Source organism: Ammospiza nelsoni, chromosome 3 (genome assembly GCF_027579445.1).
Source record: "Ammospiza nelsoni isolate bAmmNel1 chromosome 3, bAmmNel1.pri, whole genome shotgun sequence".
Taxonomy (NCBI): domain Eukaryota; kingdom Metazoa; phylum Chordata; class Aves; order Passeriformes; family Passerellidae; genus Ammospiza; species Ammospiza nelsoni.
The window spans coordinates 92,302,798-92,319,190 of NC_080635.1; the positions used below are offsets into that span (position 1 = coordinate 92,302,798).

The 16,393-nt window shown below is 37.5% G+C and overlaps 1 protein-coding gene across 2 annotated transcripts in view; it reads left to right on the top strand.

The window, feature by feature from the left end:
• Positions 1–16,393, top strand: part of UBE3D (ubiquitin protein ligase E3D) — a 76,398-nt gene that overhangs the window by 37,376 nt on the left and 22,629 nt on the right. For both annotated transcript variants that reach the window (XM_059467797.1, XM_059467796.1), the window contains one exon: positions 6,667–6,805. In XM_059467797.1, the coding sequence (XP_059323780.1) occupies positions 6,667–6,805 (139 nt within the window). The remainder of the gene's footprint in view (positions 1–6,666; positions 6,806–16,393) is intronic.

The following is a 16,393-nucleotide window of genomic DNA, read 5'->3' on the forward strand; positions in this document are numbered from 1 at the left end:
GTGTAAGGATTATATATCAGTAATTTTATAATTAGATTGCTTTGCAACTGATAATATTTAAGGCCATGTGAAAATACAGAAATTCAGTTAAATGAAGTCTTGTCTCTGTAGTGCTACACTGAAAAAGAAAATTTTAAAACTTCAAGATGGAGCTTCTGTATTGACCACTGTAGTCCATTCCAAAAAATACAAAGGAATGCTCACTGCCTTCTTACTTCCCTAAATATTTTGCTCTTCTCTTGCTCATTTCCTTGCAGGGACACCAGTGGGTAAAATTTCTGTTCTTATGTTTTTGTTTCTTATGAGAGATTTAATACCTATTGGTTTGGGATACCATGCAACTGGTAAAGATCCCAGGGAAAATTTGCTCCAGACCCACACTTGACACTCCCAGCTGCTCAGGATAAATAATGAATGGTAGAACATGAGCACAGATGTTAGTTTCAGGACAGAAGCAGTGGTTCTACAAAGCAAGTTTTTTTTCCAAAGGAAAAAGTACTTTCACTGTAGGCTGTGAAATACTGCACTTCTGAGTCGTCCATATTATTTAAATTTTGGTAAGAGTTCAGTAGCTAATGAGCAGGCATTGATTTTTATGTTGTTTTTAGATCGCTGGAGGGATAATTAAAAGTATAAATAACTTAGCCTCCTGGTACATTAAGTATATAGACACATCATCAACCATAATTAAGAATTGTTTTTAGATTAAATCACTTTTACAAATAGTTATTTAATTTAACAGGTTTGTTCTTTGGTTCAGTAAAGTCATCTGTCATTTATCTCAGAGCTATAGCTTGTGGAAAGGGCAGCTTTAACAACATTCAGTGAGCTCTGAGATTCAGGGCTGAGCTTCTGTCAGCTTTTATATTGGATTCTTCAGCACAGGCTTGATTCATCAAAGCACTGAAGCTACAGTTAACATCTCCTTCAAGAGTCTCACAGCATTTGGAGCCCTAAATGCAGAGCACATTTACCTAGATCATAATTAATAAAATCTAGTTGCTACATTGCCTCAGCAACACTGAGTGAGAGCTTTTGCATTTTCCAGTTTTGACCTGTGTAGACTATCCTCAGTTAGTGTATTTATAGAAGTAGCTTGCTAAATTAGAGGTGATGATGGGGATGTTCTGGAAAGGAAAAAAGGGCTTATCTGTTCCTCTTCAAAGCCTTACTTTGTCTGTTGCTGAGACAGCTCAGTTGCATTTAAAAGTGAATCTCATGTACAATGAAGGATTATTATTGATAAATGACTTTAGCACTGATGGAAGAGGCTTCTTTTCAAATAAATGCAGTCTGGTCAGAAGCCTGGTCCCGTTTTAAAAAGTCTTGTGAGACTCTTCTTCAGTTTTTCTCAAGTTTGAGATACAAAGTTTTCTTTTGCTTCCCTGATTTGCCATGTATATTGCATTTTTCCATGAAGACTTAGGATGTTGTGGGTGGGTTCCATGACCTGATGGATAACTGTGTTAGCTTACTACTTATATCAAGAAATTATGAAATGAATGCAAGTCGTTATTTTGGTGTTTTAAAACTTGCTTTTAAGAACACAGTTTTGAAATGTTATTCTAACACATATAGACAATTCATTGGGATGAATTCCACAGGGAGCAGTAGACAAATATCATTCCCTGATGCATGGTGATTCAAATGTAAAACATTTTCTAAAACCATTGTGATCAATTGTTTCTGTTAGAGAAGTGACTGTCTTTCATATTATGTGAGTAATTTTCAAGTTTTACTCCTCTCTGCTTTCAGAATTAATTGCTTGAATTTCAGAGAGCATTTCTTGATTTCTTTTTATTTTTTAAAGAAATCAAAATTTTCCTGGATTTCACATTATTATCAACTAAACAACTTTGAAAATACCACTTCATTTTAAAAAACATTTTATACATATGACTATGGGAACTTTGCTTTTCTAGCTGTATTTCTTTGACTGGTTATGGGAATGTGAGAATCATATAAAAAGTTATAAATTTCTCCTTTAAATGACCAGTTCCTTAGAGAAAGTATTGAAAAGGACAAGGGGGAAGATAGTTTGTCAGCTTTATCTCTTACTTGTTTGGAGTGCTCTGTTCTGACAGTTTAGCACAAAGCACATTGTTGTTTCACATCAGCATCTAGCCAAGTATCGCCCTCCTTGAGCAGAGTTTTACTTCTTCATTTCTGTACTACTTCAGTTCAGTTCTGAATTGTGTGCCAGAAATATATGGAAGTTTTATTAGCATTCATTGTATGTGGTTCTGTTCTTTTCAGAATGAAAGTTACGTGAAGGTTCTAGTTGTATCTTTCAATCTAATGTCTGTTAATTGTGTTTTCATGGGTGAGACTAATAGATATCTCTTAAATTGAACAGAAGAAGTTCTGAGTTTGAGGTTTCACTATGATCTGCAGAGCTTGTACCTCAAGTTTGATTAACACTGGGGAAGCCTCTGACTGTTGTTCTTACTAGGGATCAATTCAATTATCACCAACTCTTCTTCCTGCCTCAAAATTTAAGATTTTTTTTTACAGTTCTCCTGAACCCACAACATAGAGTGCACTTAAGTAAAAGCACCAAGTCTCTCAGTTTGTTTCACTCATTAGGGAGTGTGGTGGGCTCTGAAGAACATGTTTACTTTGTTTATAATAGTTGATTTTGCTAGATAGAAATACCATATTAATAAATTCATGCTCATATTCTCCCTAGCAAACACCACTTGATTAGCTGGTATATATGTTGGTGTGTTCCATTAGCAGCTTTTCTCAGTGGAGCAACTGATGTGCATTTGTTCTCTGTACTCTCCTGAAAATCAGGAAAACGTGAAACTTCCCCAAATCTAATTTTTTTGAGATCTTTCTTAAGAAAATTTGGTTGAAATAAGCTAAAAGGATTAATACAACTTTTGGGGAAGAGTGGGATAAGGAAAAGAGAGAAAATGGAAAGAATGGAGTCACAGAAAAAAATGCTTAGAATTATTTGTGTTTTCCTGTTGGTGAGATCACTGACAGACAAAACTGCATGATAATGGTGATTTGCAGAGGTGGATTTAACATCCTGTGAAAAAAAATCACTCTGGCATGCTCTTTTCTTGATTCAGAGCATGGTCAGAGTTAGTAAAATTTTCCTGAGTATGTTTTCCTACATCTTAATATTTTAAAGCCTGGTATCTAAAACATTTCCCTCAAATACTGGCAAGGCCAATAGGTAGTGGTAAGATTTTACTTGTCACAAAATTGATTCAAAATAGGTGCAGTCTTGCACCCCTCAATGACTTAGGGAATTTGTTTAGAATTTATAAATTTTGTTTGATACTGAGAATCATATTTTCTTATGTCAGATTATGAAGTCCAGAATCTCAAGATTTCTTTGTGGTGTAGAAAAGTTGAATATTTGCTGAAGAAGTACAGCATAATTTCTATTGTCAGCCTCACTTTCTTCAAGCTTATGTCTTATCTCCCCCTTATTCCTTTCAGCCAGCGTAGAAGCTGTGCTGTGATGTCTGGGAGTGATCAGCTGAGCTGTCCTCTGTGGATGCTCACTCTCCTGAGGAGCATTATCTGCCCATCTACCTCTTCCAGTAAAAAGCAAAGTCTTCTGTACTGGAAGTGAGACAATTCCCTTTATATAGAGAGACTAAGGTGAAAAACAGTGGATTCTTTGTGGTTTGTGTTGCTTTTGTTTTAGGCATAGGTGCTTATCTTTCCTCTACAATAGAGATTATGCAAAAGTGCTTCTGACAGCAACAGGGATAAAGAAGAACAAAGAGAAATGATCTAATAAAGCAGTGACTTTTCCACAACCATTTGTGTTAAATGCTGTGAAAGGGCAAGTCAGAAGGACTAATTCCTAACATGTATGTTCCTGGAGCAGTAAATGCTGGGATATGTTTTGTTTGTAATAAGGGAATGCACTGGAATAATTTCAGGAAATATTAATAATTGAGCAATTAATAAACAAGAACTCCAATATAATTAGGCTAAATGTCTTTATGCAAATCTTCTTTCTCTCAGATAAACCAACAGCCACAAAAGAAAAATCCCCAGTTTGGTGTCAGGGCTGTAGTAGTTGGACTTTAAAATGAGGAGGCATCTCCAAAAAATCCTTGTATCAAAACACAAGAACAGAATCAGGGTACTGATGTAAGTTGTGATGTTTTGAATATTGCTTGGAGTTCTGAAAAGTTTCTTTGAAGAAAGGGTGTTGATCTGTGGAAACACCTTCCCAAGACCCAGAACCTTAGTATACCACCTCCAGTCTCCAAACTCTCTAGATGTGTTTGTAGGTGCCTGAACAGTGCTTTGTTTAGACTTGCTGATTTCTGAAAAAGAGAGCCCCTATTTTGCTAATTTCACCTAAATTTTCCTGCATCACCAGATTGTAGAACATGTAGAGAAAAGAATGAGTAAGGAGCATATAAAGGTAAATTTCTAATTACGTGGGGAAGTGAAATTACCAAGGGATAAGGAAATGTAAAACTCCATTCTGGATTACAGTTAACAAGACTCCTTGGTTACTGAGTACTTAGGGCTCATCATCTAGCTTTGTCTTTCTCCTGGAACATTTATAGAATCACAGAATGGTTTAGGTTGGAAGGGACCTTAAGGATCTTCTAGTTGTTATCCTCCTGCTGTGGGGAGGGATGCCTTCCAGTAGACCAGGTTGCTCAGAGAGAGCCCCATCCAGCCTGGAACTCTGAACTAGTCAGGGCTGCCTTTTCTGGGCTTGGCCACTTGTGTAGTCTGTAGTCTTATAAAAGAATCCGGTTTCCATTCAACACTGACCTAGTATTTGTGACTTAACTGGAGGTTTGTACCTTCCAATAATGAGAATACTCCAGAGTCTCTTCTAAACATCTTACCTTCCTGTCCTAGTGGTCAGTTGGGGTTTTTTGTAGTAGCTTTAACAACTTTTCCAGATCCATGTGTCACAATATAAATGTCCAATGAGATAGTACATATTATAAAACGTGTTAATGTGTGGGAGGTTTTGGCCTCTGCCCTTTGGTATGGTCTCAGATAAGTTGGAAATCTTAAATGATGCGCTGCCATTAGAAGAGCCAGGGGGTGCCTTCCTCTGTCTCCTTACCATGTAAAACTTAGATCTTCTTTTGTCAAGATGACTCATTCTGGTGAGGTTTGAGAAAAGAAATTATATATCTGGTAATCTAGATATGATATGATTCTCTTTGTCTTTTATTGTGGGGACAAAAAAAAAAAGAGAGAAAACACTTCTTTTAGGGAGATGAAAGCCCCTCTGGCATTCTTTGCATTATAGGTCTTGCTTCTGTGTATCAAAGCAGAGTTGGATTCTTATGTATGCATAGATAAATTAGGAAAGAGAATTAGGAAAGATGTAAATATTAGAAAAAAAAGCAAAGAGGTGAAATTTAAGTGGCCGATTTCAGACAAATGGAGGTAAGAAAGTGAAAGTACACCCACTCCGAAGAAAGATGTGTAAATTATGCTAAGTAGGACATCTTCTAGAAGAACTAAGAAGGTGCTGTGTATAAAAAGTGTATATGCAAGCCTATGTGTAAGAAGCAAGACTTTACAGTGAGTCATTTGGTTTGGGAGGCCTGGGAGAGTGAGAACCATCCAGGGTGACACAGATATTGTGAAGAGAGTATTTGCTCAGTTTTCACCATGCTGAATGCTGGGGCCCTAAGTGTCTAAAAAATGCAGCTATTTCTAGAAAGTACATTTAAATAAGCTGTTATGTTCACAGGCAGTGGTTCAGTCAGAAGAGCTGGAGGAATTCAAAAGTGAAAGCTGATGCTAAGATTGTTTAGTGAAATCTTGAAGTCTTGGACAGGGAATGGTAGCAAGCATTGTCTTCTGAAGCAGTGCACTCAGATGTGCTGAGAATAAATGGCATTCATCTTACTCAGGAGTATCTGATATTACCTACCCAAAGTTATTAAAGTAGCTGGATCACTGATCAGTCTGTCAGTTTGTGTATTATGGAAGAAATAATCCTGAACTATAGGAAGCAGAATGATCTTGTATTTTGAGTAAATCTTGTTGAACTAATCGTGTTCTTCAGCATGTGATAGTGGGAACAGTTTATAGGAATATGCTTCTGAAATGTTGTTTTTATGAGTGACTCTAGAAATAACTTTTACTACATCCAAATAAAAAATCTGTAGAAGATGAACTGGGATTGATTTTTGCTTTGTGTAGGCTGTTAGTAAGTTCCCAGTGAGCATAATGAACATCAGTTTTGAAAATCATGTCTGACCTCCTGTCTTCAAAATTGAAGGGAATCTTTCTAGAAACAAAATAAAAAGTGGAGGCATTATATAATTATATATTAATATATATATTAAAGTACTGCAAAGAATACGCTATGTGTAAAATCATTGTATAATGGGAAATTACAAGTGACAGATGAAATTTTGTTCACAAGTAATGAAACTGAATTAGAAACACGAGTGAATTTTTCTAAAATAGGGTAAGTTTTCCTTTCACATTATGTATATTTTTGAAAGATATTGGTGGTATGGGTAAGGCACTTTATCTAAATGCACAGTGTTTTTCTGGTAAAACACACTGATCTTTGACTTTTACAGGGAAAACATGAAGGGAATTTTTTATCACAGTAATATGACACATTTTAATACTTAATTGAAACTTATGGTTTAGATTTATTTTAAGAAAATGAAGAAGCTTTTTTTAACTCTATAGGCTTGCTGATGCATGGGAAGATGATATGGGAGTTCATCCTTTAAAGTTTCCATCAGAAACATGTTTGGAATTATTGTTGATACTGGGTCTGAGTACCACATCTCTGCCTCCTTCACTTCGATGCATGAACTCTTTTCAGGTAAGGAACAGCTTCTGTTTCATTAGAAACGTGTTACTTTTGGAAAAAGAGAGATACCTGGGGGCCATAAACCCTTTCAGAGGTCTTGTCTTCTGTAGTTGTATGACTGTCTGTTATACTAAAATGTAGACCAAGGTGGAAAATGCCATTGGATTTTTAATCAGTTCGTTAAAGTGAAATTTAAAGAAATTTCATCAAATTTAGGCTACAGTAGCTAGAATAATTACAAAAAGTCTTTCAGGCTTAAAAAAAATCCTCAGCAACAACATAAAGATTTCCAGTGGTGAAAACATTCTTCTGTATGTTACTTTGGAAGTTCTCAGCAATCCTAGAAATTTTCCAAAGCAAACATTGTTGCAGGCATGGTAAATTGTGATTTTTATTTCTTTTGTAATGTGGTTGGAGGGTATGATTTTTACAAATGCAACAGAGACAACTGAATTCATGATGATATGACATAACAGCTCAGCCTTTTTATGATGCTTCTGTCTTCTCCCCTGTAGTTACATAGTCTGTAGGTTGAGTATTGATGCAAATCCTAAATAACCAGCTGTTGAGGAGGAAGTGTGCTGAGTCTGTGTTTGTTCTGGCAGCTATGAAAGAATCATCATCTTAGTGGGACTGAATGTTCTTAACAGTTTGTAACATGAAACCAGGTAGCCTCTATTCGTCTGTATTTCCTGTTTGTACTTAAGGCACCTCTAATTAGTGTTCCTGAGCTATGTTTACTGAAAAGTAGTCTTTTGGTAGATTTTGAAGCAAAAAAGTGGTTGTAAAACAAAATCAAGTCATTGACTTTAAGAGAGTTACACTGATGTACAGCTGCTGAAAACTCCTGTTTTAGGAAATAGGTGCCTGCATTGTTTCTCACTTTGCATCTTGTGTGCTTGGAAATAGGGAATCTGTACATGGTGGTCACTTGGGTACAGCAGCAGCCACTGATTGCTTCAATGTTATTTTAATAGACAAAGTCAGAATTGTTACTGGGTTGTACATTCAGAGGCCATAAAATGGAAGAATCTCCTGGATGCCAATAAATTGCAATAATTATAAATTTCAAGGATTGGCCAGCAGTAGTAATCCATGCAGCTGAGTAGTTCATGTTTCCTATTAAGAAGTGAACATTTTTGTTGTCTAATCCAAGAGGATGTATTCCTTGTCTCTTACATTACCAGTAATCTGTGGTAAAGTCTTCCCTGCTTTACCCATGACAGGTTAAGTGGGAGTCTCTTCCTGTGTGCCAAGGCTGTGTGTCCTGTATTGTTTCTGTGCATGCTCAGTCCCATGTTGTGTATTTGGGATTCCCTTTGATTTGTGCATGGGGTAGAGCTAGGAAGTGATAGATGTCTGTCAGCTGGTGTTTTTACCTCAGAGTACACAAAACATCAGACTTTTCTTTTTTTCCTTGGCTGACTCTGGATGATTGTGCTCAGTTGCTCCTGGGTAATTTTAGCTTTGTGAGGCTACGTCTGTAAAGAAACCATTGCCCTTGAGGTGCACGGTACAGGTCCTGGAAGCATAGGGTTATGTCAGCCATGGGGTGGGACATCATCATCCCCTGGAGACCCTCTGACCATGGCCTTTCAACCCCAGATTTCTGTGCAACAGATGAAAGCAAACAGTACTGGGCTAAGCTCATTTACTGAGCACTGGCCTGCACAGATTGTGGTTTTCCTGCCTGTGTGCCAAAGTTGGCAATGTGACCATGTCCTGTCTTTCACAGCAACACACTTTGCAGTTTTTGAAAAGCCCAAGTTAGAAACCTGCTCTGCTAAGATAATGTTCTATTTTGCCAAGTGGGAGGAAAGGAAAATGGCTTTTTTGATAAAATTCTGTGACTCCAACTGTCACTCTCCTTGGCAGACAGTCAATATCACCAAGTGTTTGCCCTAGAGGCCAAACACTGTCCAGTAAAATATTGTTTTATTTATTTTTATCTTTATAAACCTTGTTTGGATCTCAGTTAGTGAATCCATGAAGCAGAAACAAAGCTTGCCCAGGCTTTTCCCTGATGCTTTATAATGGTTTGCCAGCCTTATAATTTTGGGGATTTTTTTCTGGCTTGCTTCTTCATGTTCAGCGAATACTAGAATTACAGATCCTAGTTTTTTGTATTTTTCTTGGAAAAAGCTGGCAAGATCTGAAGAGAGCTTGAATAATGATACTAAATTGTGCTGTTGCCTGGGCATAAGATCATGTTGCATCCAAAATAGTGAAGATTGTGAGCCAAAAAGGGAATAATAAAAGGACACTAATTGAAAACTGATATTTCATGTATCTTAATGGAGTAATGGCAAAATGAAAAAGCTAGCTGTGCTTTATTTTGTGGTAGACCTTAATCTGGCAGTTGTCTAGAAAAATTTAAAACATTTTAATTCCATATTACAATGAAACTTGTATTTTAACTGAAAATAATTGCAGAGTTCCCTGTTATCTACACAGTGGAACAGTGGCTGTCTTGTTCAACAGGGGCCAGGTTCCTGCAACTGAATGCTGGAGGAATTAGAAGGGAAAAGCAACCCCAGAAAGTGCCAGAGTTTTCTCCTTTCATTTATATGTGTTTCCACAGTTGGACACATGGTGAGGAGTTAAATGGACCACTGCTTTCCACTGGTGCTTTTCTTGATGTTTTCATACAGTATTTGGAAATGTATCTAACAGACAGCTCTAATGTAATGATCTAAAAGTTACAGTTTAACTCCCAATACCCTGTCACAGGAGCTTTTAAAAATCCAGGTTTTTTTATTAGGTAACCAAAAATGATCTAATTGACACCCATGCTTTTTGAGAATGTATTTACCCTCTCTCCCAATTATATTACAGTATTGCAGTGTTGACAAGCCAAAATTTTAGTTGGTATGCATCTGCATTGGGTGATGCTTAGGCTGTAAAAAGCACACAAAGGAAATCTGCTTAGTTGCTAATAATCTGTAATAAACTCTGTTCTGCCTTGTGCTCTGGAAGTACTCTCTGGGACTAGCTTAACAGACTCTGTATCAGTGCTGAGACATAAATTACATTTTATTTTCCATTGGTGTGCTACTGCTTAGTAACATAATATTTGAAATCACTTTTCAATTTGGTTTTGACCCCGTAAAGATCTTTCAGTGTGATTTATGTTGCTAGAGGAGCCTGGGAGAGAAGAGCAGCAGCAGACTGTGCTACATAGCTCTGCTGAGTTTGAGGTGCTCACTACAGCCAGCTCATAAGTTTCCCAGGGTGTTGAGCCTAGATACTAGGTTGTCTTTGGCTCATCTCTCATTTCACCTCAACAATTGCAGTGACATTTTTTTGGTGGGCTATAGAAAGTTAAATCTTAGGAAGCCTGAGCCTGTAAACTCTGAAGGACTCTGTTTCTTGCTGGTTGATGGCAGCTCCTGGGTTTACTGGAGAACACGGTTTTTCAGCCCTGACTTGTACCTTCCCAGGCCTTGTAATCCCTCACGCATACTAAGGATGTCTCAGCTCAAGGTAATAGGATTGACTGAGGCACTTGATACCCTGGAGCAATGAGAAAAGCAGTAAGAAGGGAGAGAGGAGTTTGCTACTAGAAAAGATTAATTTTTTTCGTTTGCTTTTGCTCTGAGCGCTGTTTTGCCGCTTTCTCTTCAGCTCCATGACTCTGCGCAGAAAGCTGAGTTACCTTGTTACACACTCAATCTATATGGCTGTCCACCCACCTGAGCTGTCAGCCCTTTGCTTTAGGAATGGCTGGGCTTTACTTTGTGTATTATTCTTAATACTTGCAAACACTTGTAGCTAGCACCCACTTGAGTTATCATGTACTTTATCACAGTGCTGCTTCTGAGCACAGTCTCAGAGGCTGTGTTGGTGTTTCAGAGCCTACAGCACAGAACAGTTAACACAGGCAGATGCTTTAAAGTGACAAGTAATCTCTGCTGTGTTTTTCTAACCTTATCTCGTCTTTCTCTGAATTCAAGCACAGTGAACAGAAAATGTCCTGGATATTGAATTCTTATGATGATATATGGAGCTGTTGAGCACATTTTCTCTCACTGCTGTTGTTGTGAGAAACCAGACATTTTACTTGCCCTATCAAGGCACTATTCATAAGGCCACAGACTGTAAACAACAGTTTTCAGAGTTAAACAGATCATGGTTTTGTTTTTACTTTTACAGTTGTGTGAAATTGAAGGAAGATTGTGATTAAGAACTGCTGAGCTGCTTCAAAATTTTGTTTCAAATAGCTCTTGATAGTTTTTGGAGGTGCATCCAGTGCCCCTGATAGCTTTCAGCACAGTGTCTGCTTTGGTTAAGAGAAGTGAAGCCACTGTTTAAGAAAAAACAAAAAACTGTTTATTCTACCATTGCAGTAAGAATCCCTGGTGGCATCTCTGAAGGAAAAACTCATTTGCAGTTACTTTGCTTTCAAAAAAGAAGGAAAACCCAGGGTTTCTCATAGAACAGCCTGTCAATTCTCTGTCATTTAGTCTCTTAATACAGTGCAGAAAACTTACTAAAGACAAGATGGTTTAGAAATACAGAATATCAGTTGCTCAGAAAATATAAGAATGAATAAATACAGTATTCATTATCGTTTAGTAGCTGTAGTGTATGAGTATCAAAAGGGTCATGGAAAACAAAATATAAAATTACTGCTGTCTCTCAGGTCTATGCTTGGTCCAAACTAAAGTGTCCCTTGATATTTGGTGGTTTTTAATATCAATACTTTTATGTTTTGTGTGTCACTATATATATGAAAAGCAATTTCAAAATCATTTCTTGCAAGAAGTTAGCTGAAGATAACAGATGCATCTGTGTCTTTTGACAATCCTTTTTGAAGCTAACAGCTGAGTAAAATTTACAAAAATCTGTTCAGCTTTTCCATTTGTTCTGGGCATTTGGAGCTAGGGAAGATGCACGTATTCTTTTAAGCTGGATTCCACTCCTTTGGAGCACTGTCAAACAGCAGCAAAGGAGGATAAAAATACAATAAAAGAAAATATTAGGAGTGAAGAAATATTGTGTCTTTTAAAGAAAATATTAGGAGTGAAGAAATATTCAAAATATTGTGTCTTTTATTAAACTTTGCCAGAAAGGAAAAATAAATAAGTGAATTTATGCAGTAAAATGGCTTATTATCCCTTTAAACATTTTTTTAAATCACAGGCTATTGCCTGCTTAGTGAAGATCTCCTACAAAATGAATTAGAGGCCTGAATATGTATATTCTATAGTATTTCACAGACAAATGATGAGTTCCTAGACACAGTACAAATTTTTTAAAAATTTTTCTCTCAAGTTTGCAACTGCCTATGTCTCTGAAATTTTTGCATTAACATTGACAATATTATGAAGCAACCACTGCAAATACATTGTAATCTGTTCAAATTCAGTCATGTTTGTTTTCCTTAGCAGACTGATTCTATATAATGTAAACTACAGTGAACAAACTCAGAATATTTAGTGCCAGCCTCTTTTGACTACTCAGATTTTACCCAAAATAATGATGTTTTGATTTTTGCAGGTTACAAAAAAGTACCTGCTATATGCTTTTTGTAGTTTTGATTAACTCGGATAGGTTTCCAGGAAGACACAGAATGGATTTTTTTTCTGTTTTATTTGTGATGATTATGTGTAAGTTTTAAAGTTTAATTTCAAATGATTTATTTTAAATGGGAAAGAAGTACCTAAACCTTATATTTGAAAGCAGATGTAGTTTTGTAAAACATGCATACAAACATTTCAGCAGCTTTTAAAGAAAAGAACTTATAGTGTATATATTTAGGAGTTTTTTCATGTTTTTGCATTTAATAAGAGCATAATAAATCTATTGAAACACTGCAGAGTAATTAAGAAAAAAATTCTAAAACTATATTAACAAATTAAAATATAAAATTATGAATAAATGCTGCCAAGAGCAAATGATATTAAGAGAGTTAGTGTTTCAATGACAAGTCTGAATACTGCTTTGCAGAATTATAGAAATTTCTATGTTCAATTAAGAAATTATTATTTTGTCTGCTGCTTTATTATTCCATATTGAGTTGATTTATATTATGTGAGTTGATTTATATTATGTCACTCAGGTTATCTTACTTGGTGTTCACTGTAAGCTAGCTTTTAAAAGTGTCTCTGGAGCATTCAGGTGTATATGTTGAGACTATCCTTTTTGTTTGTTGTTAACCTCAGTCTCAAAGGGAACAATTTTTTAGTTGAACTATAATTAGTATTTTTACCTTCTTGTTGAAACTGTACCAAAAATGTTTCATACTATTCTACATGCAGTTTATTAAAGCATAATGTCTCCTGACTGAGAACTGTTCAGTTCTGTATATGCAGGACCTTACTGAAAAATGTCCATGTGTCCTTGTGTGTCCCTATATGACTCTTCCATATCTGCAGCACAGGCTCACATTTCTAGGCTATGGTTTTGTGATATCTGTAGCTGCTTTGGTCATGCTAATGGGAAGGTATTATTTCCCTTATCTAATATGTGGCATGGCTACATCTCCTCTAATGGGAAGGACCTGCCTATCTATATTGGCCTGAAACAGAATGAAATCAATCATGTGCAAATCTAAACTGAAGCTATGAATAGGAAAAATGCATGCCAAGCTTACTTGTGGAAGCACAAGATTTTGTGATCCTTTCAGTGCTCAGTGGTGGAAAATCAGAACCTTGACAGCAGTGGCTCTAAACCAAGATTCAGAATTTGTCATCAGTTTCTCGGAAAGGGTAAATTGTTCTTTTCTTCCAAGGCAGTTCTCCAGTAAAGAGGAAATTAAGAGAGAGTGAACCTGCACTTATCATAAACAGAAGGAGATTAAATTACAAAAAACCCCATGTGCTCCAAGTAATAAGCAGTGAACATGTAGATGCAGGCAAGTGCCTGCTCTGGAAGTATGGTTTCCTGCTGCTTGAGAGGGAAGATCTTTTGAAAGAACAATTCATTTCTGCAATTCCCTTTGCCTAGAATATAGCAAAAACCACCTGCTGCATAAGCATGTAGTAACACAGTTCAAAGCAGTTTTCTTAGAAAAGATGCTCTTTTCTAAGGAAAGATATGTCATCGTGGGGGTTTGACCCTGGTTGCCCACCAAAGCTGCTTTATCACTCCCCTCCTTAGCTGGACAGGAAACTGCAATGAACAGCTCCTGGGTCAATGAAAGGATGGGAGGAAATCACTCACCAGCTACTGTCATGGCCAAAACAGATTTGACTTGGGGAAATTAACTGAATTTACTAACAATCTAATCAGAGTAGGATAAGTACAGAGAGATAAAACAAAATCTTGAAAATGTTTACCCCTGAGTCCCCCCTTTTCAGGTTGAATATATTCTCAGTTCTTTGACAGCTCCTCCTAGCAGTGCAAGGATGTGGAGAATGGGGGCCATGGTGAGTTCATCCCACATGGTCTTTGCTGCTCCTTCCTTCTCAGGCAGAGGACTCACACATTTCCCCTGCTCCAGTGTGGATCCCTTCCATGAGGTGACAAGCCCTGCCAGCAAAGCTGCTCCCGTGTGGGCTCCTCTATCCACAAGTCCTTCCAGGAGCCTGCTCCAGCACAGGCTTCCCACAGGGTCACTGCATCCTGAAAGCATCCACCTGCTCTGGCACAGGTTCCTCCACAGGCTGCAGGGGAACCTCTGCTCCAGTACCTGGAACACCTCCTCTCCTCCTCCTTCACTGACCTTGGTGTCTGCAGAGCTGTTCCTCCCACAGAGGCTCACTCCTCTTTCCCAGATTGTTGAACAGGGTTTTTTCCCCTTCTCAAGGCTGTTATCCCAGAGGCACCACCACCATCACTGATGGGCTCTGCCTTGACCAACTGTGGGTCCATCCTTGAGCCCCCTGGCATTGGCTGTGTCAGACATGGGGAAGTTCTGGCAGCTTCTCACAGAAGCCACCCCTGAAGCCTCCTGCTACCAAAACCTTGCTATGCAAAACCAATACAGGCATTTACCATTTAGATGTGAATGTACAATTAATTGCAGGGATCCTGCTTAGATGGCCTGGTATAGCCTGTGAATAAACTGCTTGAAAGGGGTGAAGACAGAACTAATTTTTCCAGTTTTCATCTATTGTGAACCTTCTGATTTTTCCAAGTCTGAAATCTAAAAGTGTCCTAATGATTGAGTAGTTATGTAGGTAATGCACAATTAAGCAGAAATTGAGAGTTTGTCTTTATCAATAGGCACCACACTGTGGAAAAGACATATACCCGTGTTTTATGTATCTGAATATATACATAAAGAAGTCTTATGGGAGGTCTGATATACTGCTAGACCATCCATTCCTATTTATTAATTGAGGCTGTTTGTGACTGAGAAACAAGCTCTGCTGAAAAGATATATTTAGACCTGTGCGCAACCAAATACTGCAATACATGTTCAGCGTGGTTTGTATAAGGCTGCTTCCCTCCAAAACCTTGGCATCTCTGAGAAAATCTTAGCTCTACCCAGATTCCAATTAATAGCTTGATTTATGTGAGGTGCAAGTGTCAATATTGTAGCTAAAAATGCACAGAAATCACATTATCAGCTACAAAGAGCTCTTTTGCTTTAAAAATGATCCTGAGTCATTGGATAACAATGGTTCTATAATGGAGATTTTTCTTAGGAGTTCATGTTGTTATGCTGTGTGTTTTGTAAATGTGTGTTGTTATGGAAAGCTACAACATTGTTCATTTCCATTAAGAGTCTGGATAGAAGCTTTGAAGCTTGAGGAGTCCAGAAAGCTCTGCAGAATAAAAGATGTATTTATAAGGATGATTCTTAGTAGTTTTAAAAGTGCTTTAAAAACAGATGGATACAACTCTCTTAGATTTCAGCTATAGGCTGGAGCAGATATGATGTTTTCACAAATTATAAGATTTTGAGGAATCCTGAGGGAGGTTGTCAATAAATCCTAGCGTTTTATTAACAGACAGGTCAGCTTGCCAAGGCACTTAGAGCAGCTCAGGAGTGTTACACGTTCAAGAGCTGGAAACAGTAATAATGTCTTCAAGGAGACAAATGGAGAAATAAACAGAAGGCTGTAAACCCAGAGCATAATAATTGAATCGATGACTTGACTATGATAAACTACATGGTGGACAAAAAGGAAGAGGGCTGTTAAGTTCTCCTCTTTTTATTGTCAGTTGAAAATGAGTCTGGAATGGATCTTTTGGTGAAGAAGTCAGTAATGCCTCCAGTGAGAAACATACAATTTGCCTTCCCTCAGAAGCAGAAGCCCATCATTCTGTTGCAATGTCAGTAGAGAGTAGTGTGCTCTAAATCTTTGTGCTTAAATCATAGGTCTGTTCCGGGTGTGGTGGCTGATGACAAATGGTCCTGCTTGAAAGCTTCTGCTTCTTAAAGAAGAAAACTCTGTTTGGATTTAGAAAAGCTAGAATGGACATGGCATGGGGAACAGGACAGAGCACTGTGTGTCCAGGGGTAGGGAGAAACCTGAAGTGTAAGAGATGAGATAGACCAACTACCCTTTTACTAGGCTGGTGATGTTCTCATTGACATACACCAACACAATTGTGACTGACCAAAAAAAGGACAAGATTATTTCCTTCTCTAAGTTGTTTGCTGCTTTGATCCATAGAAAAGATCAAAGTTTTGTGAATATTTCCTTG